At 43.7% G+C, this 24,614-nt stretch overlaps 1 protein-coding gene across 3 annotated transcripts; it reads right to left on the reverse strand.

Annotated features, from left to right (window-relative positions):
- Positions 1 to 348: 348 nt before the first annotated feature.
- On the reverse strand, positions 349 to 24,374 carry STON1 (stonin 1). Of its 3 annotated transcripts, none has more exons than XM_058801621.1 (4): positions 24,331 to 24,374; positions 11,763 to 13,741; positions 4,973 to 5,175; positions 349 to 4,591 (listed from the first exon to the last, which is right to left on the reverse strand). In XM_058801621.1, the coding sequence occupies exons 2-4, from the start codon at positions 13,690 to 13,692 to the stop codon at positions 4,517 to 4,519; spliced, it is 2,208 nt and encodes a 735-aa protein (XP_058657604.1). In that variant the 5' UTR covers positions 13,693 to 13,741; positions 24,331 to 24,374; the 3' UTR covers positions 349 to 4,516. The 3 variants fall into 3 exon arrangements, with proteins under 3 accessions (XP_058657604.1, XP_058657605.1, XP_058657602.1); XM_058801622.1 differs by lacking the exon at positions 24,331 to 24,374 and adding an exon at positions 24,181 to 24,224; XM_058801619.1 differs by lacking the exon at positions 24,331 to 24,374 and adding an exon at positions 23,560 to 23,705.
- Positions 24,375 to 24,614: the final 240 nt, after the last annotated feature.

Below are 24,614 nucleotides of genomic sequence, written 5' to 3' on the forward strand. Positions count from 1 at the left end.
TTGCCCAGAGAAGCTGTGGATGTCCCATCCCTGGAAGTGTTCATGGTTGGCTGGGACATTGCACAATGTGGTGTAGGGAAAATTGTCCCTCTTCATGGCAGGGGGATTGGAACTGGATGATCTGCAAGGTCCCTTCCACCCCAAACCTTTCTATGATAAATGTAATCTAGTGCATCCCTTTATCTGCTGGTAGCTTTCTGCTACCAGCCTTATCTGAGTGATATTCCCCACTCACAGACTAGAACTGCTCTTTCTTATGAGCTGCAATACCTGATGATCAAGATCAACCAGTTAATTACAGTAATTGCAAAACTAGCTTGATACATTTCTAGTAAGGTGACAAGAAACTGCTAGTTTGAAATACAACTTTATTTTTTTAATCAATATGCAATCTACAAAATGTTATTACAAGATTATCAGCATGATCTCTTTGCACTTATACTGACAAAAGACCCAAATAAAATTATAGTTTCCATTAGAAGTAACAGCACTGCTTCAGAGTTATCAAAATTATTGCTAAGAACTACTAACTGCAGCAGTTAGTTACTGTGTTAAGTAACAAAAAGACAAATAAATGCAAAATAGGAGTATGGACGCCAATACCACAGCAAAGAAGTCTGCCAGGTAAAATAAACACAACCAAAAGTAACATGTGAAAATATGTGTTCAGATGTAAAATACTTTTGGACAATTCATACAGAATCTGGAGGAAAACAAAGCCAGGAGCATAAGGATGACAGTGGCTTGGTATCAAGCTCAATGGAGTGCATCATCATCCTCATTTCTTGAGTTTCTACCCAGGGGCAACAGAACCATTGTTCCCCATCTCTGCACAGCTTCTGCTGTGGCATGCAGTAACACCTCTTTTCTTACCCTTTGTGCTCTCTTCTGGTTGGAATAAGCAGGCATTGCAGGTTTCTTACTTACTGACATAAAAAGTCATCTACAGACCATTACCACTATTCCTTTCTTCTTTTTTTTGCCTCTCTTTTATTCTTAGAGACTTTGATGCAGACCTCATTTTATCAGTAAAAAGGCTTCCAATGACTTCAATGGGTGTTTGAATCCAAAATTACATCAAGTACCATTTACCTGGAGTAATACAATTAGTACGAGAAAGATGAATGCAAAGATAAAGTTTGTCGGTTTCAGCAAATACGACACTAAGTAAGGCAAACACACTATAAAAATAGTTGTTCTCATTGATTTCTGTTTTAAATACAAAATCTCCCAAACCCTGCTGGTCCTTTGTGAAGGAAACACAGATAACATCTAAACACTGCTCTGAAGTAAATGTTAGTGAAATGTCAGCATCTGAAGTGACCCAGGCAGTTGGAAGCATTTCAGTGGCTGCAGGCGCTCGCTGCAGGAAGCAGAGATCAGACACGTGTGAAACCTGGCTCCTCACATGGTGCCAACACCTCATGGGTTATTTAAAGCTCCAGTCCTTCTGCTAGCTGGATACTGCTTATGCATCCCAACAGCTTATAGCAACTGTTCCTCATGTCCATTGTCCTTCCCAAAATTACAATTAGACTACTTGTAGCCTAAAGAATTCAGAGCCCATATGTTTGATCAGTATCAGCTGCTGATACTACCAGTAGTAAGGCTAATTTTAAGAAAACTGCAGCTAACATTCATGGGAAATGTTAGCAATGAGTCTTAAAGTTAAGAATATTTGGTCAGTAAGTTATGCTCAAGACAACACAGAAGAAAGGAGAAGCCTGGTTATTTCTGGTTTGGCATGTTGCAATATAATAGGAAGTTGGAATTTGATGGCGGGGAAAGAAGTCAGACAACCCAAATTTTCTTTCATTAAACTGCAGCCTGTTTTTAAATATTCTGACATCAAGGCATATGAACATCAGTGTGAGACTGAACAGGGCAATTATTCAATCTTAGGCTGCACTAATTGTCAGTTTAAACTGAAAGCCATGTATTAAACAGAGTAACTTTCTTTCAGTGTAGCAGTATTTCTATGGAGTTAATTCCCTGTTATCCTCATCTAACTCTGATTAAAGTTAATCACGAGTCTTGCAAGCCTCAAATGAAAATCCAGGGGTTTGCAACACAGATAAAGCTGTGGCTTGACCTTTTTATGCTATTGAGTTCAGTAAGTCTGAATGATCATTTGCACCATAACACCTTAATACAACTCTCCAACAGGAATGGTGACTTGTAAGGTGATCATTCATTATTTAAGCCACTCACTGCAAACAGTAGCTCGTATCTTGAAGGGTGAACACTACCCAGGCTCCTCAAACACATCCTGAGACACAGCAGACACCTGAGAGCACAGCAGCAGCCACAGCTTCTGCAGGACCTGTAACACCACCAGGTACCCAGTGCCCAGCAGGTGAGTGCTGTGAATGGAGATCCTAAGATGACAGAGAGATGGAATGGAGATATATAAGTTCCTCCTGCTTAAAAACAGAAAGATAGGGGCCAGCTGGGTGAGACAGGCTCTGGAGAGTAACCACTGCTAGCAGGTTTACTGAATTAGCTGTTTAATGCCAATCAAAACAAGCCAGCCCCAGACAAAGGTAACTGCAGGTAATTGCAATGCATATTTTGCTTCCTCTACCTCACTGAGCAAAGAGGTTAATAAATATTGTAGCTGTAGTACAGCCATGGACTTCAGCAAACTGCAGAGCTTGCCATGTCACCAAGTATAAACACTTTGCCCTGGTGGCAACACTGTGCCCCTTAGTTCAGCTGAGCAGAATATAAACCAAAATTAAATATTAATAAAACACACCAAACACTACTTGAAGGTGCTAATGGCTTCTCAAGTCAAAACACAGACAGAGGAGGCAACAGCTGAGACATATTTAGATCACTGCTACAGTCCAACGCTTGCTTAGATTTATAACAATATAATCTGCTAATAAAAAGGGATATATAGAGAAGCCCAAATACCATAATAGTCTATTTGGGGCTTTGGCAATGCAATACCCATAAAAAACCTGCCCTCAGGACTTACTGTAGAATCTATTACCCATTTCATTCTCAGCTTCTGGATGGGGGAAAAAGTTTATTGTGATGAACTAGGTTCATATTATGGTCTTCTGTTTCCTCAGACTGGTAATTTTCTCTGTGTATATCCCACATATTTCTACTTTTGGGGAATACCATTAATCTGTATTTTTACACAGTGTTCATATAAACAGTTACAAGCTATACAAAATATAAAGTGAGGCAGTGCATTCCTATATTTTTGTTCTCCACTAATTTTAGTTTGAAGTAAGGCTAATTTTAAGAAAACTGCAGCCCAAAAAAAAAAGGGTATCATGGGCATTTTTAAAATTTATTATATTGTTTCAGACATGGAATTACAGCCTGCAGAAAATGGCAAAGGGGATAATGGTTGAAGGGAAGTATTAAAACCTTTCCCTAAAGGCCAATTGTTTGTGGAAAACACAATTAACACATTGACATTGGTGATTAGTAGCTCAGGCTGCCTGATGAAGCATCACAGCTTCATGTCTCTTGTGACAGTCCATTCCTGCATTACTTCCCCATGGAAAATGCCTTTAGAGCCAGGAGCATGAAAACATCTCCCTTTCCAGGCATGTCTTAAAAGTTACTCAAAGCCACAGCTCCTGCAGTTTCCATACCAACATCTGGAGCTTGCATCCTAAAGGAGACACAGAGCAAACAGCAGCAACCACTCTTTTCTCCAGTTTGTGGGGGGAAGCCTCCTCTGGTGTAAATTCTCCAAGCCCCATCAGATGAAAGGGCCCTGGACTGATTTACACTCACTGAGAATCCACCCCTTATCTCACTTGCTGCAGCAGTGAAAAGGAACTGTAATGCTGGCACAGAAACTTCAATCACATCCACCATATGGGGTTTTTTGCCCAAGAGATTACTTTGAGTGGACCTAAAAAGTGCTGAGGAGGGAACAGTTGCAGCCACAGAAGAATAAAGAGTATTATTATGCAGAGGACCCTTTTTCCCAATGAAATCACCCAATTTTCAACTCATTAATTAAGGCTCTTGTTGAGAATATTACTTGGACTTGTTCTACACACATACATCAAGGAGAGCCAAAACATGAGGGACTTCAGTTTTCAAACAGCACTAAAAAATGTAATTGGTCCTTCTGGACCTTACACAGGTGCTGATAGATCATGAGTTTTTATTAGCAAGTATTACATGTCCAAGTGACATGAACCTTTTGAGTAGTGCCATTGGGTTTCAGTAGGGAGTGTGAGATCATTCCCCAGTCACACAACAGGAAAACAATACATTAGAATCAGTCAGTGAAGTGCTCACATCCTGCTGCTCTGACAAGGAGACCTTGCTCATACCAGGACTCCCGTGACAGGAAATTTACTTGAATGCAGGCCAGTCCAATGAGCACTGATTTGCAGACTCAAACCCATAAGCACTAAAAAAAAAATTCAATGACCGTGTTTACCCTAAACTAGGTCACTGCCCTTCTTCTAACAATAGAATTTCCTATGGAGATTGATTCCTACTAATATCCTGTGACAGTGCCTCCTGTCCTCTTTCATTGCATTAGGCAGTTGCCAGCCTTATCTGGGTCTTCTCCATCAAGCCTAATCCACTTCTTTTCAATTTCAACCTGCAGGTAGAAAGCAAAAAACAGCAGGTAGAGTTAGCAAATAATTGGACATGGAAAGTGTGAACTGCAGCAACAGCATGAAAAAAAGCTTTGACACAAAATCAAAATATTTCCAGACCCAACAGATTTCAAAACCACTACTCCCAAAAATAGCTCAAATGAGGGAAAAAAAAAAGCAGGTGCATTCACAGTTCTAGTTTTCAGTCTCATCTTTGATCAGACAAGGAATTATTATTTAATTATTCTTTTGCTCAAAGTCATTATCAAAAGTACATGCAAGATATGTTTCGAATACAAAGCAAATATGCTTTTCAAATACTGCATGGGGGAGCAGGGAGGGAGAAGAGGAGGAAAACATGGAAAGCATAGCTCTGAGAATACCTGGCAGCTGTAAAAAGCTTTCTGCACCACGTGTTTCTGGGGCTGCAGGTCACTCTCTATGCCCAGGGACTTCACTTGTGTTCCTGAGGCACAGGTGTCATGGACAACAAACTGGACAGTAGCAAATGGGTACCAGTCAGATGGGATCTCCTGGTCTGATCCCAGTTCCAGTTTGTAAGACAGGCTGTGTGGGTGATCCAAACCTTGGGAAAGAAAAAGAAAACCACCACACCATTAGCGAATTATCTTTTCTTTGTTTAGGTTCCTCTCCTAGCAAGAGAGCACAGCTTTACCTTTGATAAACACAGAGCTGTTGTTTGATAAAAGGTTATTCTATCTATTGTCTTTTGCTATTTGGGCATAAAGTGGCCCCTTGTTCATTTTCTGTCTGCTTCAGCACACTTGTCACAGTCATTGCAATTTTACAAATTAATTTGCACAAGATTTACCAGATCCTTTCAGCTTCTCATTGAGAGGATATTACAAATATAGGGCTTTGTTGCTAAATTCAAACTATTTGATGGAATCTCACTTTTCCCTTAAAAATGCATTTCTTACTCTGAGAGAAAAATAAAAACTGGAAGGTCCCAGTGTAGAGATGCTGCAGAGATGCACAGGGCAGAGATGCTGTCCTGTGTCCAATAACCCCCTTTCCAGAGCTCTGTGCTGTAGAAATTTTACTGCAGTGCTTATTTCAAGTGCTACAGCTATCTAGTGTACCATCATTTATTACACTATGTCCACAGCAGAAAGATAAAGGCGCAGCTCAGAGTGCTGCTCAAACAAGATACATCCCACCTGCCTGCCAGGATAAAGGCTACCTGGAGTCCCTGTCTGCTTGGGAAAAGAACATACCCCATTTCTTCAAAAAACAAAAAAATGTACTGCTAAAATAACTGTGATGTAATAAAGCAGAGTCATTAAGGATTTGTGCAGCATATTCTGAATTACTTTAATCATCCTAGGGATGATCCTAAGGATCACTTGCTTCAGCGTTTCTTACATGTGGCAATGATAAGGGCAAGCACTTCTCCTGGCACACAGGAGCACAGGGTGAAAGCTGCTTCCCAAAGCAACTGAAGTCAGCAGACTGACTGTGTGTGTGAAAGCAGGATAATTTAATATAATGAAAAGAATCCTCTCCAAATTCTCCAGGGCAAAACGTAGCAATTCTGCATTTCTCCTTCTCTCCAGGATTTTAATCACCAGCATGGATAACTAACTATGCTTTGGCTGCAGGCAGGGGGAAAAAAATTAAAAAATAAGAAGAAAAAGGATTGCCTGTATTTTGTCAAAGGCAAGCCTGGCAGTGTATATTTGGTTTTCATCCATTACACTGAATGGAATCTTGAAGTTCAGGGAAAAATGTCCCATTCTTTATGCACTGACTTCCCCCAGTGACAGGAATCAATTCTGTTACAGAATAAAGGAAATACTGAAGATGGAGTTAACATTAACTGAGCTTTATCCATCCCCTGGGGAAAATCATGCTAATATTCCACATCCACAGGCTCACAGGCATTTTGTAAGGCAGAAATAAATAAAAGAGCTGCATCTCCATTGCTCCTAGGAGCCTTGGGGTGGGTGCCTGTCTGTGCTGCAGGTTTTCCCTGTGACATGACACAGCCCTCTGGGCACAGCTCAGGAGAGGGGGTCCTGCAAGGCACTGGAGCACAAGGATCCCCAGTTTGCAAGGAGTGCCATGCCAGGGGCAGGCAGCACACGGCTGATGTCTCAGGACAATAACACAAAACACAGAGACAAGTACAACTGTAACATCAGGGACTTTATTGTGGAAATGGAGGAGGGAACAAAGTCAGAAATAAGGATTACAGCCACCTGCCACTGTCTTGAGAATGAAAGTGGAGCACAGAACAAGCATGAGGAGGAGATGGTGTTCATCACTCCTGTGCCCAGGGACAGGCAGATCTCTGCACCTCTGTGATGTGAGCCTTGTCCATGGTCTGCTGCTTGTCACCTCTTGCTGTGTCCAAGGCCATTTCTGCTGCACTAACACTCTCTTGGTCCTCAGTCCCTCTTCCAGTCTGCCTGGACATGGTGGAATGAACCTCTGTTGATGGAACCTCTCCATCTTTGACTCCTCCATCATCCCAGCAACAGGACACCGTGAGGAACATCCTGTTAGAGCCACACTGCAAGATGTGATCCCATCTGAACCGTGCTCCTTTTGGCTCCCAGGACCTGCTCCCCTTTCCCATGGTGGTGCCAGGATGCAGCTTGGCAACACACAACTTACTTGACCTGTTCTTTGTGCTGTTTCCTGGGTTGGGCTGCACAGACTCTGCACAGTGCCAGCTACAAGTGAAGCATCCTGGAGAGCACAGCAGGAACTGCAGCACCAAGATGCCATGGCATGTCCTGGCCAGGGAAAAGGCCAAGCCCTCTGAAGCTGTGGTTAACCAAGGATCTGAGGAAAAAGAGTTTGCTGCTTGTAGTTAATTTGTGGTAGAAGGCAACCAGCATACATCTAAGGGCTTTTGGAGATCAAATTCAGAATCTTCTTTGGGTTTTCTGGGAGAGAGGCCTATGAAGAAACAAAAAGCAATGGGAATTGTCTAGAAACTATTCTGTCTTCTGAGAAATGGAATCCAGAAATAATCACAGCTTGGAATTTTCCTTGGCAGATATTGGACGGTAAATGTTGGATAATCCAGATGTCCACCTGAGTCCAGGCACAGATGAGCCATACCTCTTGGGCTGTTGCTGAAAGTGTCCCTGCTAGACATGGCATAGTTGTGATTCAGGACTATCCAGAGAAACCTCTGGGTTTATATTCCAGCTGACTGACAGCCATGAGGTGGTCTTGGTGTTGGGAATTCTGGGGTGCTTCCTTTTCCTTAGATGGTAACCTGCAAAGGCAGAGACAACAGGTTTGGGATTTGGATAAGGATAACCCCTTGGGTCCTCTGGAACAGATTCCATTGGACCTTTTTGCCTATTCCTAAAACACAGGGTTCCCCCAGCCCATCTGCCTCTTGCACCAACACCAATGTCAAAGGGAAGTACTCACCCCTTCACTTGTGGTGAAGTTCTGCCACTGCTGGGCTGTGCTGGGAGCACAGAGCAACTTCTTCCCATCAGCTGTCAGATGACAAAGTGACTGACCAGCGTTCTGGAAGGCTCTGAACATCCCCCCAGTTTTCACCTAAAACTGAGAAGTTCTTTCCATCTCTGCTCCATGAAACCACTGCTTCCCAGGCCTTGTGTCACACTGGAGTTGGAAGAAGAATGAGAGGCTGTGTGTAGAAGATCCTTTTGCAAAAGAAACTGTAATGCTGAAAAAGCCAGGTGTTGGCCAGGAGGAGAGAGACAGGTGGGTTGGAGCAGGCACAGTGTGCTAAGGTGGCATATTCAGAGCCCTGACATATTCAAGATGACACATTCAAGCCCAGCTATCCAAAATGTGGCCTATCAGGCACTGCCAACACATGACCACCAGAACTGATGAAATCAAACCACACCTGAGAGGCAATCAGAAAAATCTAGGGAGATTACTGACATTTTACTATCTAATTTATGAGACAGAAACCCTGCAGTTTAGGTGTCTATGCAACTTGTTAAGACTTCTGTGAATTGAGAGATTTTAGTCTGCTCAAATGTGAAAATCTGGCTCTTGTTTCTTAAAAGTATTCCAAACTCTTGCTCTTTGTCTCCAAGGAATACCAACAAAAAAGCCAAAACAAACAAACAAAAGAGCAGTAGAACTATGAAACTAGATTTCAAATATCACTTAGAATTCAAAAAGCATTTCAAAAGCAATTAATAATCTAACTTTGCATTTATTAATGCAGTTTGGCCCTTTTTCACCTGTGTAAGTAGCATTCAACCAACCTTGATCTGAGAAAGGCTCATGAAGCAAAGCACTTTAAGCCAAAATAATGTACTGGTTATCTTAGTTATGTAATAATTTTGCTAAAATAGGTCCAGTTCTAAAACTCTTACTTTGAACATGAAAACATAAACAGTTACTAAGGACAGATTTACAGACATCAGGGTTGTTAGAAGCTAGTAACTCCTGCAGCCACCTCTAAATGGGTGCATTTCTCCAACCTGCTGGGAGAAGGGCATAGGGAACAGAGGAGTGGGACAGTGCCACCACGAAGCCCCAGCTCACGGTGGTGCCAGTGCCAGGAGGAGGTGGCTGGGCAGGGATGGAGCCCCCCCGACAAAGCCATGGCTTTGAGTTTCCACCTGGGCAGTTTAGAAGATAAGAAAAGCAGCACCTGGTGGTTCCTGGGAACCACATCACCTCCCACAGCAGAGTCCATGCACAGATGCTGTAACAAGGCTGCCAGCAGCCACAGCCTCCAGTCTGCTGTCTTGTTTAGGACCTGCTTCCTCAGTGCCTCCATGATGCAGAATGAAATAAGAAATAAGCGGCTGAAGAACTGTTGCTTTACACAACGGCTCAAGGATGGAGGATTTCTCCTAGCAGGAAAAATCACAGGGCTCAAATTTACACAGCAAGTGATTAGAGCACAGTGCTTTGCAGTTTAGTCTCTCTTGCCCCCTGGGAACTCCCTGGGAAGCAGCTGACACAGCTTCTCCGCTGCAAAGTCTGGCCCCAGCACTGTGCTAAAATCATAACATCTTCTGCACTTCCTCACACTAAGCCCCAGTTTCACAAACATAGACTCAAATTGCAGAAACTTCACTGGATCAGCCCTTCAAAACTTTTTTCCATTTTTAAAAAATAATGCTAAAATTCTGACTCCAAATATAACATCTATATATCTGAATAGGCACAGGCAGCTTTTAAAAGTCTGCTGTTTCTTGCAGCTCCTACTGACTTCACTTGGCCAGCACTTTTCCAAGAAAACACTCCAGTAGAATCCAGTGGATATTAACATATTTCAATGCCCATAAATGGAGCCACAATATAACTGTAAGCAACCTTTCCTTTTCCCTTCCTTTTTTAAAATTTTATTTTAAGAAGCCTTGGACAAAGGCTTTCAAGCAAAGTCCTCAGCATATTTTTCCGCCGGCGGTAAACACATTATGAAAGTTTACATATTTCTATTAGTTTGACTGTCTCCAGACTTTTGGCAAGCCTTGGGACAACTCTATTTTTAAACTCTTAACTGTGTACAGAGCACTTGATATAGAGGCTTAAAATTTGACTGGGCAGAATTACTACCAAAATGTTTTTTTCAAATGCATGAACATTTCACAGAGACAAATGATTCTGCAGATCTCAGCTAGAGGAATTATTCAAATGTCAGAAGATTAAGCTACTGGTGGAAAATAATGTTGTGAGATGCCTCAAAAAAAAAAAAAAAAAAAAAAAAAAAAAAAAAAAAAAAACAGTTCTTCCTTTCAAATAAGTTAAATCTGAAGTTAACTGTGCACACCAAATCTTCAGGTGAAAGAACTGCAGGAAATTTGTAAGACTTAGATTCTTCTTTAAAATTGCCTTAACTGCTGACTTGATTTTACAGAAACCTACATTAAAAAGCAGAGAATACTAAAAGCTGCCCAAACAGTCCTGTAAGCCTTGGGAAAGCACATATGTCATAGCAACATGGTGCAAATCTGAAACCTGGAGCACAGGACAGGGATTTTGAAGACCTAGAGAATCTTCTGCCTTCTCATTCTCCTACATCTCTCCACCACTCCTCTGCCCTCCCTGTCCATTTTTCAGTCCATGCCCTTCACTTCCCTCCCTCTGTCATTGCTCTTCCCCCACCATTAGTAGTAGAATGCCTGAAACTGGGATTAAGAAGGTAAAATCTTTTCTGGACATTTTAAAGAGGCAGTTAGCCCACACAGGATAACACAAGATCCATATGTTAGTAACATACACTTACCCCCTTTTTCAAAAGTACAGATTTTACAGATACTTTACATTAAATGCTTTAACAGGTGCCCTTGTCTTACACAGATCCCCAAAGCCTCAGGTACACATAATGCAAAGGATCAAGCAAAGGATCAAATGCCTTCACTCTGCAGAACTTGAAGCAGGATACTGTATTCCTCAAGACTTTTTTGCCTTTAGAAAAGTAGTATATGCCTTTAGAAAGGTACTGGTAATATGACTAAAAATTGGACTTGTAAACTCAAATATTTATATTTTTTTCTTCTTCAAAAAGTCATATTTTCACCTTTAAATTAAATTAACTACTTCCATATGTGAAATTAAAAACGTAGCTGTTTGTACTGCTACAAGTTTTCAGTGAGGTACCACCACCAGAAAGAAATGGGAATAAAGTGGGAGGCATTTTTTGTCAGTGCAGTTATTGCCATGAATGTACAATCTCAATGCACAAACCCATGAGAGAGGTAACAGAAACCATCCTTGGCAAAAGCACAGCACTTCCTACAGCAAATTTAATCACAGCACCCTCTAGTTCTGTATCATACCTTCCATTTCTTAAATGATGCTAGAAAGCCCAGACCCAGCAGTGCCAATACCACCTTTTCTATTACCTGTGTGATATTTGGTTAATAAATCATTTTACCAACTTCTGCTTCCCATTCCAGCCATCGCCCTGCTGGTACACAGGAAGCATAAACCCTTCCCTCAGCCTTACTGCTACAGACTTGAGATTCACTCTGAATGATCAGCTCCGCTTCCATGACGCCACACACTTTAAATGACTGACAGTACACCTGCCTCCATCAAATAAATTACGAAATCATGGTTTAAAGAAATTGGTAAGTCTAAAAGATTTTTTTCCTAAAAAATTATTCTGGCTTCTAGCAACAGATAAAAACCCAAGCACAAACCCAGTGAAGACACACACCCAAGCCCACAGCACAAATTATTTACTTGAATTTTTGTCTGGAAGCCTGTCAATCTTCCACACCACGGCCCTGTAGGCACTCTCGTATTTTGCTGTTCCAACCGAGACTTGGATTACGGGGTCAGATTCAACCTCATGCAAAGCCCCAAGGCATGCTCTCCTGTTCATTTTGGCTTTTAGGGATTTCTGCCTTTGCAGGTTCATGGTCCAAAGTGCTTTGATCCACTGTGTGGGAACAGGAAAGCGTATCATAACATTTTCACAGTATTTCACAGAGGGTAAGCGTGTGGGGATGTGAGCAGTTGAGGCCATGTTGATGAAAGCCTGAAGTTCAATGTATGCCCCCTGAACCACCACTGCAGCCTTCACAGAGAAGGGAAGGTCCTGCCCATTGTAGCACGTCCTGAAACGCATCAGTTCCAGCCTGCAGGCATCCAGGGGTGTAAACTTAATAATCCGTGACTGCTCAAATTCCTGCGCTTTGACACAGTTATGGAAATGGCAGTCGAGAATCTCGATCCACTTCTTGTCCTGCTCCTTCTCAAAGTAACGCTCGTCCCTCTTCTGGAGCTCCAGGTCGTTCAGTGTTAGGAAACACTCGGCGCCGCCGTTCACAAAACACAGGCAGTAAATGTGTGTGATGACAGCACTTTCCACGAGTTTTCCTTCTGCCTTAGTGACTTTCCCCCAAAAGTTATCCACTATTTCCAGAGTCATTTCTTGCTCTTCATAATTCCTCTTTTGTCTGGAAACAGTAGGAAGCTTCATGAGCTCCTCCTCGACCGTGGCGAGGAAATCGGTGAAGTCGTTGTAGTCGGTGGTGCCCAGCTTCAACATCTGCTCCACCTCTGGCTCGTGGATCACCTCCACTTTGGGGTGGTACCTCCTCTTCTCCGTGTAAGACACGCACTCGATCTTCACAGTGTGGATTTTCCCTGAGACATTGTAGCTCTCCAGTTTGGGTTCGGACAGCTTGCACTGCGGCTGCAGCTGGAACTCCTTGAAAGGTTTCTCCAGGCCCTTCTCGTAATACATCTGCAGCACGCCTCCAGCCAGGACACTCAGGTAAATGGGGCCCCACTGCCGAGATGACATCATGTTCTTCTTCTCAGGAATCCTCAGCATGAATGGCCACCCGTCTGATTTCTGGCTCCTGAAAAGGCTGCGTGGGATGGCGGGGCAGAGCTTGTGCCACGCGCGGCTGCTGGAGATGGGTGGGTTTTCCAGGGTCTCACAGCTGTCAGCTTGTAGGTGTTCAAGCCTCTCACAGATGTAGCTGAAAGAGCCCTGGTTAAGACTTTTCTGATCATTACATGTTTCTTTGTCTCTAGGATGACACCCACTCCTGTCAAGCACTTTGTCCTTCCTGTGCATGCTGGCATTAGCTGGAGACATGCTGAGGGAGCACCCTTCCTTCCAAAAAGGACTGGAAAAAGCACAGTCACTGTGGAAGTATGGGAAGTGTCCTGGAGCCAGCTCCTCACAGCTTCCTGGTGGGTTAGGACTTCCTGCATCTGCTGATTTGGAGATCAAAGTCTTACCTGGATGTTCATTAGGTGAGGGGCTCAAAGGAAGGCTGCTCAGTTTCTGTGAGGCCAGGGATGAGCACGTCCCAGGGGATGGAGAAGGGTTAACATTTGATGGCCATTCAGGGATGGGGTAAAGCATGTGAATCCCAGACTTTGGAATGCAGGGGTTTCCTGGGTAGTCTCTGGTAGGTGTAGTAAGTGGAGAATTGCTGGGAGGTCCAGGACTCAGGTAGAAATCAACCACAGGAGACGAGAGCGGAGTGCTGCCTGTAGAGGATGGCCTGTTTAAAGAATCATGAACACTGCACAGGTTGAGCTTAAGGCCATTGGGTCTGGAGCTACTCTGATTGTCAACCAATTTCTGAGGTGACTGGAAGAGAGGCTCGTCATCAAAGGTGACCCAGTTTGCTGGGTTTGGGGAACACATCTTGTAGGAAAACTTGAGGCACTTGCACAGCGCATCACCCACAAGCCATCTATGGAGAAACAAAAAACATTATTCAAATCAAACTCTAATCACTCAAAGCTCAAATTTGCAAGCAGTTCACAAATCCAGTGTATTTTGTTTTACATGTATAATCTGAGAAAGCTGTGTAGAAACTGATAAACTGCCTGTGAATCCCCACTGCTCTCCCAGGCTGGGGATTGAAGGGAGTTCTAAGCTCTACAGCTGTTCAGAGCATCTGATGCACAGAGCCTCTCAATCAGAGAGAGCAGAATGCCCCACAGCAGTACAGGATTGCTTGAATAATACTTTCAGCTTCATTATATACAACATAATACTATACAGCTTATGCATCATTTCAAATATGGACAGATTTTTCCATACCAGGCATTTACTCTGGGTAAGGTTTCCCCTTCTTCCCGGCATTTTACTAAGAATGGTGCAGCTGTCTCCAAAAATAGAATCAGGAGGGAGAGAAGGGATTATTTTTTTGATGAAAAGCTGCAGCAATTCAGTGCTGATGGCAAAGGTACACATGCTGCTGTCATCAGGGCAGAAGCCTGGATGCCTGCCTGACATGGGCAGGAATCCCTTTACATCAGTTCTGTCAACCCAGGCTTACACTCTTAACTGGAAATGTTATAAGGAAGCATTGGAAAGGCATTAAACTTTTAAACAAGAAATTAGCCCAAAGGATGAGCAGTAGATTCCTGCTGAGGAGCAGATTGCAAGCCTGCACCGCAGACAAAACGCTGATGAAACACAAGTCAAGGCCAAGCAACAGCACTCACATCTGCCAAACACTGAATTGGCTGGTGGCCTGGAAAAAGGACAGGTCTTTAAACCAATTAATAAACTACACTTCATCAAACAAAGTGTCTTTGGTAAAAGGGCTCAGCTGGATGTCCTCTGAGCAGGACTGCAACCAGTAAATCATTAATCTTGCCTTCCTGGTTCTAAACTGTGCGCTGAAATTTAAATGCTCGTTGCATCCTTATGCAGGGCATGTTGCCCCCAGAGTTTTTCCTCCCCACTGCTCCTGCCTGATGAGGGAGCAAGCAAAAAATTGCCAGCGCCTGAGGAGGAATGGAGTACAATGAAACAGCAGGGGGGCACATATAAACACGGCTCATTTGATAGAAAGTTACTCTTGTTCTGTCAGAACACATCCACATTTGCCTGAAAGCACAAGGAAGGCGGAGTTCACAGAGACAAAAACCACCTGCCTGGACATTACTCTGGTAATTAAGGTCAGCTAATGATGACTTGGAGCTATTGCCCTTCATGCACAGAGAGCCACAGTCAGGCTGTTTAATTGCACTACAGAATCACATAACCATAAAAGCCATTCTTTATCTGTAACTCATAGAGAACAGTTCACTTCTAGACATGCTGCAGTTCAGGCAAGTGAAACTTGTGCTACAAGTGTCTATTTTTATTTTTATCATTACTCCATTATTTCTGGGGCAGTTTGTAGCGAGTAAGAAAGTGCCATAAGCTGTGGCACAATCAGCTCACTCTGAGGCTGGCCAACAGAGAGCTCTCAACAGAGGGGGACTCTGCTCCTTCATTAGGTTCTGAACTCTCGACCTTTTCGTTCAGAAAAGTATTTGCACTATGCTAGTTATTTTATAAGCACTCTAATCACCACTTACAGAAGGAGAGAGAGAAAAAAGGAGCAAACAAGTCCAAATTACTGTCATAGCTCAGACACACACAACTACCAGTGTGTCCTTCACCCACACAATCACTTCATCATAAAGCGCAGCAATGGAAAGAAAAATCACAGCTATTTGGTCTCTGACTTGGTCATCACTTTTTCCTCCCATATCACACCCTTCTCCTCCTCTCCCTCTTGTTGCCACCATGGCTCTTTCAGCATTAATTATTTCTAGAGCTGAAGTTTCAAAGGTTTCAGCCCTCTTTTCAAAGCCCCATTTGTTAGGAGCAGCTAATGCGATGCTGGCTCGGGGTGTGGCTTTTTCCTGGAACAGCTGGGACACTGGGGCAGCCTGGTGGACAGGAGAACATAAGGAAACAGCCTCTAAGGCTGCCACCAAAAACTCCTCTGGCATTTACAGGAGATAAGGGATGGCCAGAGAGAGAAAACAAACACAAACACAATGTGGATGGGAGAGAAGCCTTTCTCTGTGGAGGGGCTCTGGGGATGCTGCCACAACCCTCCCGTGTGACCACAGCCATGCTCAAGGGGAAATCACACAACACTGAGATGCACCAATGGAAAAGAAACCACAAAATCGGGTGTTTACAATAAAGAATACATTTGCAGACTGTTTCCTTTTCTTGTTAGAAATGGAATTTTTCAGTGTCCTTTATTATTCCCAGATGTTCAGGGGGGTTTTTTCCCCCCAAGGTCTGTTACTACTCCCTTTTTCAAATGTGATGTTGCAGATTATTTGGCAGGGGGGTTTTTTTCCCATTACAAAACAAAAAGATGTTTGAACTCCACCTGCCAAACATTTAACTTCAGTCAGTAAGTGTCAATGAAGAAAACCACTTTCCCAGATGGAAAAAAGTGGGAAAAATCACTTTCCTCTGCAGTCACAATGCCCTCAGTGTACCTGTCAGAGGCTGCAGCTTTCAGGTCTTGTTGCTGTTGCAGTTACATGGGAGTTTTTAAAAAGAAAAAAAGATGCTGATTATAATAAAAACACACATGCAACAAGTGTTGAAATAGATAGTGAGCAACGTTGCTCACTGATCCCCAAAAAATGACTACTAGGAATGGAGGAAAAAAGCCCAAATGGATTTTTACAAGCTGATTGGAGAATGTCATGCTAATGCAACCTCTTTTGTGTTAAGGATAGCACCACTCATCTACTATTTAAAAAAAAATAAAAATCAGTCTTATGCTGCTTTACATCACTTGTTCTCTCTGATTCTTTTACATCTGCACAAAGCAATAAAATAATGCTTTCAATTTCTATTGTGTTCTAAACTGTGCTCCAAATTCCTTCCTATGAACTGGGATGTTTTTCCTTGAAATCAAACTAAAATTCAGGCTTCAGGATAGATGTGTTTTCCCTCCAAAAAGCAAAGGTCCCCCATGGGATCCACATAAATGTAACCCAAATGCTTTGGGTAAAAGGAAAATGATACAAGATACCATTGATCACACATGTTATGGGGCCCGTGACATTTAAATTACAAGCATGTGTGGTATCTTGTTCAGAGAGGAGGCAGGAAATACCATTTTTAGAATATTGAAACTGCCAGTAAAAAAAAAGCTGAAATAACAGTTGATCCTAGGTGCATTAATTCCAGTGAACCCAAAAGTTGCAATTCATTTCAATTCATCCTCTTCTGCCTGAAAACAATCTTCCCATTTATCAGATTAACACACTCCCTCAGCATTTAATGAGCAGTCATTGCAGCTTAATTTCTTCATTTTAATACCTTGAGGATGGAAAGAAGAGAAATCCTATCCCGTTATTGAGAGATTTTACAGGCTGTAGCTATCCCTGGGTCCTTTGTTGCTTCAGAAATCCCAGATCAAATCTGCAGCAAAAACACAGCTCAACTTCCATGCCTTGCTGGGGGATATTGTTACCATTTCCTGCACTAATAATGACTCCCTGCTCACTCTGAGGTGCATCCCAAGGCGTTGGCTTTGGCACTTTTGATCCAGATGCAGCTGGGTGCTCAGGGTGTGCCATCAGCCATGTCCCCACCACGCTGTGACAGCACGGCCTCCTGTCACCCCCTGCACCACACAGTGCACAGCTGCACCCCCTGCACATCTCCCTCTCTTCAGGGGCCTTCCCTAAAACCTGGCACCAATTGAAACCCTCAAGCACGTGCCCCTGTGTTCAAACATTAAGATCCTCTATTAAAATATTGGAGGAGCTAAAGAGGAAGGTCAGGGAAACACCTCCCTTCTGCAAAGCACAAAGCAAGTAAATGCAGAGTTTAATAGACAGTACTCACACTCCCAACACACAGAAAAGCATAATTTTATAAATACATTCCTTACTGCCTGTCCAGCTCCAGAGGCCATTGCAGCTCCAGAACTGTTAAGCTACACATCCTGTAAACAAATTCTCTTTGGAACACCCAAGCACAAAACTTATGTGTGCCACTGGCTCAGCTGGGTAAACACCAGCCTCATTACTTGCTCCCAGCTCAAAAAAAAACCCAGATTCATCTACATACAGTGTGACAAAAGAGTTAAATAATCCCTTCCAAATAAGCTGAGCTCTTCCCGTGAGCTCCTCTGTTTGTGGACAGCGCCTGGCCATTTTTATTTCCACCCTTCCAGAAAAACTATGGACCCCGTACACCACTACATGTCAGTTTTATTTCCAGGAGCAAGGTTGTCTGTTGCACACAGGCCATACGGAAATTTAATGCCAAGCTCTGCATGCTGTGCACGCTGTGGTGAGGCTGTCCCACAACCACACCACGAGTTGTTGCTTTTCTTTCCACAAACACCCAGAGAATCCTTCAAGCTTTTTGCCACAGAGTGCAAGAGTCTCTCAGGGAGGTACAAATTCTCTGCAGTTTAAGCAATAAAGCACATATGGTATATAAAACACCCTAAATGTTTCTAAGCCCTTGTGATATCCAAGAAAAACATGGCAGATTTATCTCTGTGTTTTACTGCCATATTATTTGTGTCACTGTTTTGGTTATTACTTAACTCTGCAAAAAAAGAAAAAAACTTGAAGCACAACTTCTACATAAAATACTGCTTGATTTATGATGATTTGCCTCAAATTTTACTTTGATATTACATGTGGCTTCACTTCTATTTATTTAACTCTGCTTTTTCTATCCTAAATACACATAAAAAAATGTATCCAGTCTATACGTCTGAAATAAACATAAACAAAAGTCACAGCTGATGGGACATAGGAATTTCTTGGCATTTTCTTGTATTTGGGATATGAATTAAGCCTCCCACTGCATTACTCATTTTAGAAAATAAGGAACTGGTGTAATAGTCAAAAATACACCGACTTCAAAGTGCAGTGTGACATTTTATATACATTGCTCACTCTCTGGGGCATAGGCACAGCTGGGAGAAGTTCAGGGCTTGCAGCTAATCTGTTTAATTTGGAATTCCTTGCTCTTGGCCCCAAGAGCTGGAGGAATTGAGGGTTTCAGCTTTTGACAGTGTGCACGCCCCCAGAGCAAAGGCAGGCCCAGCTCCCTCAAACACCTCTCCTTGTTGCTTGCTCCTGCCTGAAGGCACGAGCCTGAAAAAATTGACATTTTTAAGGGTATCAACACAGCCCATCACAACTCTCAAGGAGAGACAGCACTCACTTTCTTTGATAGAGAAAAGGGTTGGGCAGAGGGTAAAACACTCTCCAGAGAGGAGGATGTCACAGGGTTTGGGGTGTGGGGGACTCCCCACCACCAGCTCACAGCACTGCTGTCCCTGCACACCAGGAGAGCATCTGGGATGCAGCCAGGGAGGGATCCCACAGGCACTGCATGATGGAGGCCTGAGGAAATTCCAGCTGCTCTGCTTTAAAAGGCTGTGAGCTGATATGAGAGTCACACCAGAGGGAAATCCTATGGGATGCTCCCAAATGGAGAATGAAAGAAAAGCAGCCAGAGTCACATCTCTGTTAACCTCTGCTCAGCTGTGCCTGCAGTGGATCATCCCCAAAGGAGTAACTCTCCTTGCTGACAAGAGGAGGAGGTTGGATGCTGAGGATATCCACTGGATCTGAAAATTTAGCAGAGCTACTCAGAACAATTCCCATCTTTGCCATGGATAATCACTCAAGCCTCAGCTGTTACACACTGTAAAAAAAACTCCTTTTCATGTGCAGATCCATTCTGGGAGTCCTTCCCTAACACTCAGATGTGAAGTCATTCCAAATCTGCCTGGAAAAGACAACAAAACCTCATGCATGACTGGTCTTGTGTGTAACTCCATCAGCTTCAGCCACCCTTCCCATGGACACGAGCCGCGATTCCCACACCCTCCCTCACCCCACAGTCACATCACCTCTCTGAGTCACATCAGCTTTGTCCTTCCCTGCTTCCCTAGTGGGGAGCAGGAATCAAGGCAGAAAAGCTTAGAGACATTTACTGGAAGTGTCTGTATGATTTTATGGAGACAAACCAAAGGTATTTCCTAAAGGGATCGAGGGATTTTTACAAATCACAGCTGCACAGCCGCCTGGGATTGCACCCTCATTCCTCTCAGGGGGTTTTTGCAGAGCTTATCAGGAACATAACTTTAGGAATGAGATAACATAAAATAAATAGAATAAATTAAAAATAATCATTTTTAAAAATATATTTAAAAAAATAGAAACTAAAATAGAGACCCAGTGTATCTTTGCCATCAGGAAAGACACTGGAATGCCGACCTGAAGCTGCAAAAAGCAGCAGAGGCCCTCTGACCCCACAGGCCACCTCTCTCACCTGAGGAGATCCAGACCCCCTACAGAACACACAAACCAGCGAATGGAACAGTGTGGAGAAAGAATCAGGCAAAAATCAGCCTCCAGCTACCAAACATCCAAGGCTCACAGCTTGCAACAAGCGCTTTCTAACATTAAAAAAAAAAAAAAGGCAGTTTTCCCAAGCCACAGCTACATGTAACTGCTTTGTTTCAGGGAGATGAAATAACATCTTGCATCACACCACAAAGTGCGTAATTCTGGTACATAAAGAAGAGCCACGGGTACACTTAGAACCTGTTTGGTTTTCTTTTTAACGTAACCAAAGTGATAAAAACCACCTTTGTCTCTGGCATATGTGTAAGAACAGCAAACAGCAGTACCCAGCACGAGTCTGAGCATCTTTCTTGAGCACATCAGTCCTGAGTTCTCAGTCAGTTCCTGCAGATGACATCCCAGCATTTTCCTGTTTCCTGGGCAGATTCCCCACCTCAGGAGGTGACAGACTGTCCCAGGTGTCACCAACACAGGTATAGTGACTCGTGGTTCTGTGCATCTTTGGCTGGAACAGGGAAGCCAGGACAGGGGCACCCTGCTCATGCCCCATTTGCTGGCAAATGGGATGGCCAGGAAACCCTCAGGAGGACACAGCCTGCTATCCAAGACACTAGGAACCGTTTTACCAACTCAAAATAGAACTGGATTAAATCCTGAGAACCACAAAATGGTTCTCTATGCTTTAGTGAACACCTTTAACAGAAAAAGCTTGTTTTTCCTAGAAGAAATAAGAAAAAGCCTGATTAAATCATTATCAATTACTCAGAGCTTTTTATTCTCTTCTTTTCTGGATATCACAGTGCCGTCTAAGACACATCACTTGTGTGCAAGAGGTGACTGCAAGGGGTGATGCAAGGCATGACTGCATCTTCTCAAAGCAAAACAGTCACACATAGCAGTGTATTGTGAAAACTCCTTTGGTTTTTTTTATGTTATAAAGTGCTCACTGCAAACCTGTAACCCTTAAAAAGCATTTTTACTGGAGGTTGGCTTTTGATCTGTGCTGTTCCACTTAATTTCTTCCCATTATTAGCATAGACAAGACAGGTAAATCATATTTAATTCACTTATTTCACTGTGTTCCTGTCACATGTACATCTCCCACAGGGCCCACTCACACTGAGCTCCCTGGGCTAGTCCTGCTTCATCCTCTGAACCACACTCCTCCTCAGCATCACCACAGTCATGGCACAGCTTACACTCCACAGGCACATTTGGGAGAGCCAAGGGACAGCAGGGATTCATGTAAATTGTTTATTAACACAAGCTGTCATTTCACTGTACACAACTTTGTTGGGTTCTTTTAATAATAATTTTAAAAATGCTCTGGCCTAGGAGAGACAGGAAAATAAATCTATTTTTATTTGCAGTACTCCTGCAGGTCACTAAGTTAATGGAATGTTACTGCATCTACTGAAGCAATTTTTTTAACTGTGTTTAGGAAACATGTTTTTATTAGGAAAGCACGCACATCCCACAGAAGTGCTGTGGTCACAGCAGCTCTGCACAGGGCTCTAGCAAGTACTTTAGCATCCCAAACCTCTCCCTCTCTTCTCCCCATGGGCAGAGACAGATTTATAATGGACTAAGAAGCAGCAGAAATGCAGTTATGGGTGGCTGTCCCACTTTAGTAACAGCAATTTTTTTTGTTGTTGTTGTTTTTAGGATTAAGCAGCTCTCTAGATTAAAAAAAAAAAAAAAAAAAAAAAAAAAAAAAAAAGCCTGAGTACTTTGGCACACAGATCACATATCAAAATATTAAGCTGGCTGTGGACAGAAAGAAGTTTAAGTCTGGTTCTCTTGTAGTGTTTGCAGTGTCCAAGGGAAGGGAGGGATGAAATGCCACAAAGAACACACAGCACAGAAGAACACTTCAAAACTCTTGCCACTAATCTCAGAGTGAGTAATCAAAGGTAGGGAAGCTGACAGAAATACTGTATTTAGGAAAATCACTGAACAGCATAACAGCCCCCTTTTTTTTTAATTTACTTTTAGTTCTGAGTCAGTTTTTATATCTTAAATGCCTTAGAGCCCAAAAAACACCTGGCAATACCTTCCTGGAGTATAACCCATGACATAAGATTTGTGGAGGTCTTCTAGACATGAAAAGTACTGTCTGGCAGCTGTCAGGAACATTTTCTGGCAGAGCAGCTCTCACCTGATCTGTGGGATACTCCCCTTGTCCCTGCTTTCAGGCCCTACAGGAATGCCAGCACTGAGGGGAAGATGTAATGATTAAATCCTTGTTCGTTTGGATACAAGTACTGTTTATAGCAACTGATGACAGTCCTGTCAGAAAGTGTAATTCCTAACACAGACACCAAAAAAAGCCTCGTTTGGGTTCCTCTCCAAAACCTTTTTAAGACAGACACGTGGGCAGCCTGCTTTGCTGAAGGAGAAGACATCAGGTTGTATTTATACCAACCAAAAGCAGGAGAAAAGGAGTGCTGGACTAGAGGCATCTTGTTTACCCAAACACAAAGCCAAACACTGCCCAGTTTTCATGCTGGAGTTAATGTCCACACACAGATTAACTTACAAACCCACATTAACCTGCTAGTCAGAGATCATCAACAAGCTGGGCCACTAAGTTTACAAACCCCAAAAACTTTTGAAGAGATAGAAAATAACACTTACTGCATATTCATGAGGGAGGAGGAAAACAATCAAAGCCCAGCGTGAAGCAAGGACCTCATTCCTGCCTTGGGGCAGCTTTTCCCAGGGGTGTAATTTACAGCTCCAGCATCAGGTAAATACAATCTCTGGCCTGTTTAAACAAATTACTCTAAAGCTCAGCCACAGCTGGTTACAGAGCACAGGGCTGAGTTCTCCTCCTCTCACGCACTGAGGAAAGGAGGCAGCTGATCTTTCCTCACAGCATTTTCTCCCCTTGCACAAATCAGACAACGCAAAGTGTTCCCTTCAGCTGCTGCTTTTTCTCCTTTCACAGCTACAGAAGAGTCTCGGTCCCCAGACAGGGCAAAGCGAGTTAACACCAAAACGAACAGCTGATTGTTTAAAAGCCTCAGGCTCCAAAACTTCTGTTCCCTCCTCCCCAGTCGGTCGTTACCACCCTCCCAAAAAAAAGCTAAGTCCTGTTTGGAGAGAAATCAGTCAGGGTTTCTCCACCTCACAGCAGAAACACCGGGGAAGCATAGAATTGTGAAACTTTCGTTTGGGTCCGGAGAACAGCTTAGTCAGCGGTTTTTTCGACACCCTTGTTTTTTCCCATAAATATCAGAACAGTTACACCTTAAAAAAAAAAAAAAAAACCAACAAACTTTAATACAAAGCCCCCCTTTGGTGAGCACTTACCTAAAGCCACAAAGGGGATATTTTCTACATTTTTTTTTCTCGTTTACACCATCCTTAAAGCTCCATCCCTGGGGTCTGCACTAGAGGGACTCACGGTTCAAACATCCCAGCCCTGTGCAGCACATCCTCTGCATCCGCTCCGGGCGTTTTCCCAAAGCCCCCGCTGGATCTATGGGAGCGATTCCTGCAGCCACGCTTCCAAACACCCCGACCCTACGTGCACGCTTTAACATCATCAGCCGAACCGCTAAGAAAACATGAGAAAGGCTCCAGGAATTCAACTCACTTCGAGTACTAAAGAAAAACACTCCAGTCTCCTCCCTACAACAAGGCAGAAGTCATGGGAATGAAATCCCGTAGGATGCCCGGCTCACAAACCCTCCCGATTTCCGCCGTGGTTTAAAGTACCCAGGCAAAACCATCCCCTGGGCAAAACCAGCCCCTTTTCACCACTTGTACTGGAAAAGAAGAGCAAAGGAAGAGGGGGAAAGAGAAAGGGGGAAAGAGAAAAAGGAAAGGGGAAAAAAGAGGAGAGGAGAGGAGAGGAGAGGAGAGGAAAGGAAAGGAAAGGAAAGGAAAGGAAAGGAAAGGAAAGGAAAGGAAAGGAAAGGAAAGGAAAGGAAAGGAAAGGAAAGGAAAATGGGGGGAAAAAAGAAATAAAAAAAAAAAAAGAAAAAGGAGCCGAATATTTCTGTTAAATGCATCATGTTCTTACACCAAAACAAAAGAGCCCCATCCGCCGGCCCGCCCCAAGGCAGAACTTCGTGGCTGCGCCTCAGCTACCGGGAAAATTCCACTTCGGACCGAGTCCCCCCCGTGCCCCGCTGCTCCGGCCCGGCCGTGCCGGGGCAGAGCCGCTCCTTACCCGTTCCGGTCCCGTTCCTCACTCGCTCCGTGCCCGCTCCGCTCCCGCCCGCCGCCGGGAGCGCAGCAGCAGCAGCGGCCGGGCCGGGCCGGGCTGGGGGCGGTGGCCGGGACAGGCCCCGCCCGGCGCATCCCGCCCGAGCATCCCCGGGAAAGGCCGGGCAGCCCGGGCAGCCAGGGCCGGGAAAGCTCCTCCGGGGATGGGAGATCCTCCGAGGCTCGGGAAATGTCCGAATAACCCGCAGGATTGTGCGGTTGTGGTACCTTAAGCGTCCTTCTCGCCCA

This window comes from Ammospiza caudacuta, chromosome 3, assembly GCF_027887145.1.
Source record: "Ammospiza caudacuta isolate bAmmCau1 chromosome 3, bAmmCau1.pri, whole genome shotgun sequence".
NCBI lineage: Eukaryota > Metazoa > Chordata > Aves > Passeriformes > Passerellidae > Ammospiza > Ammospiza caudacuta.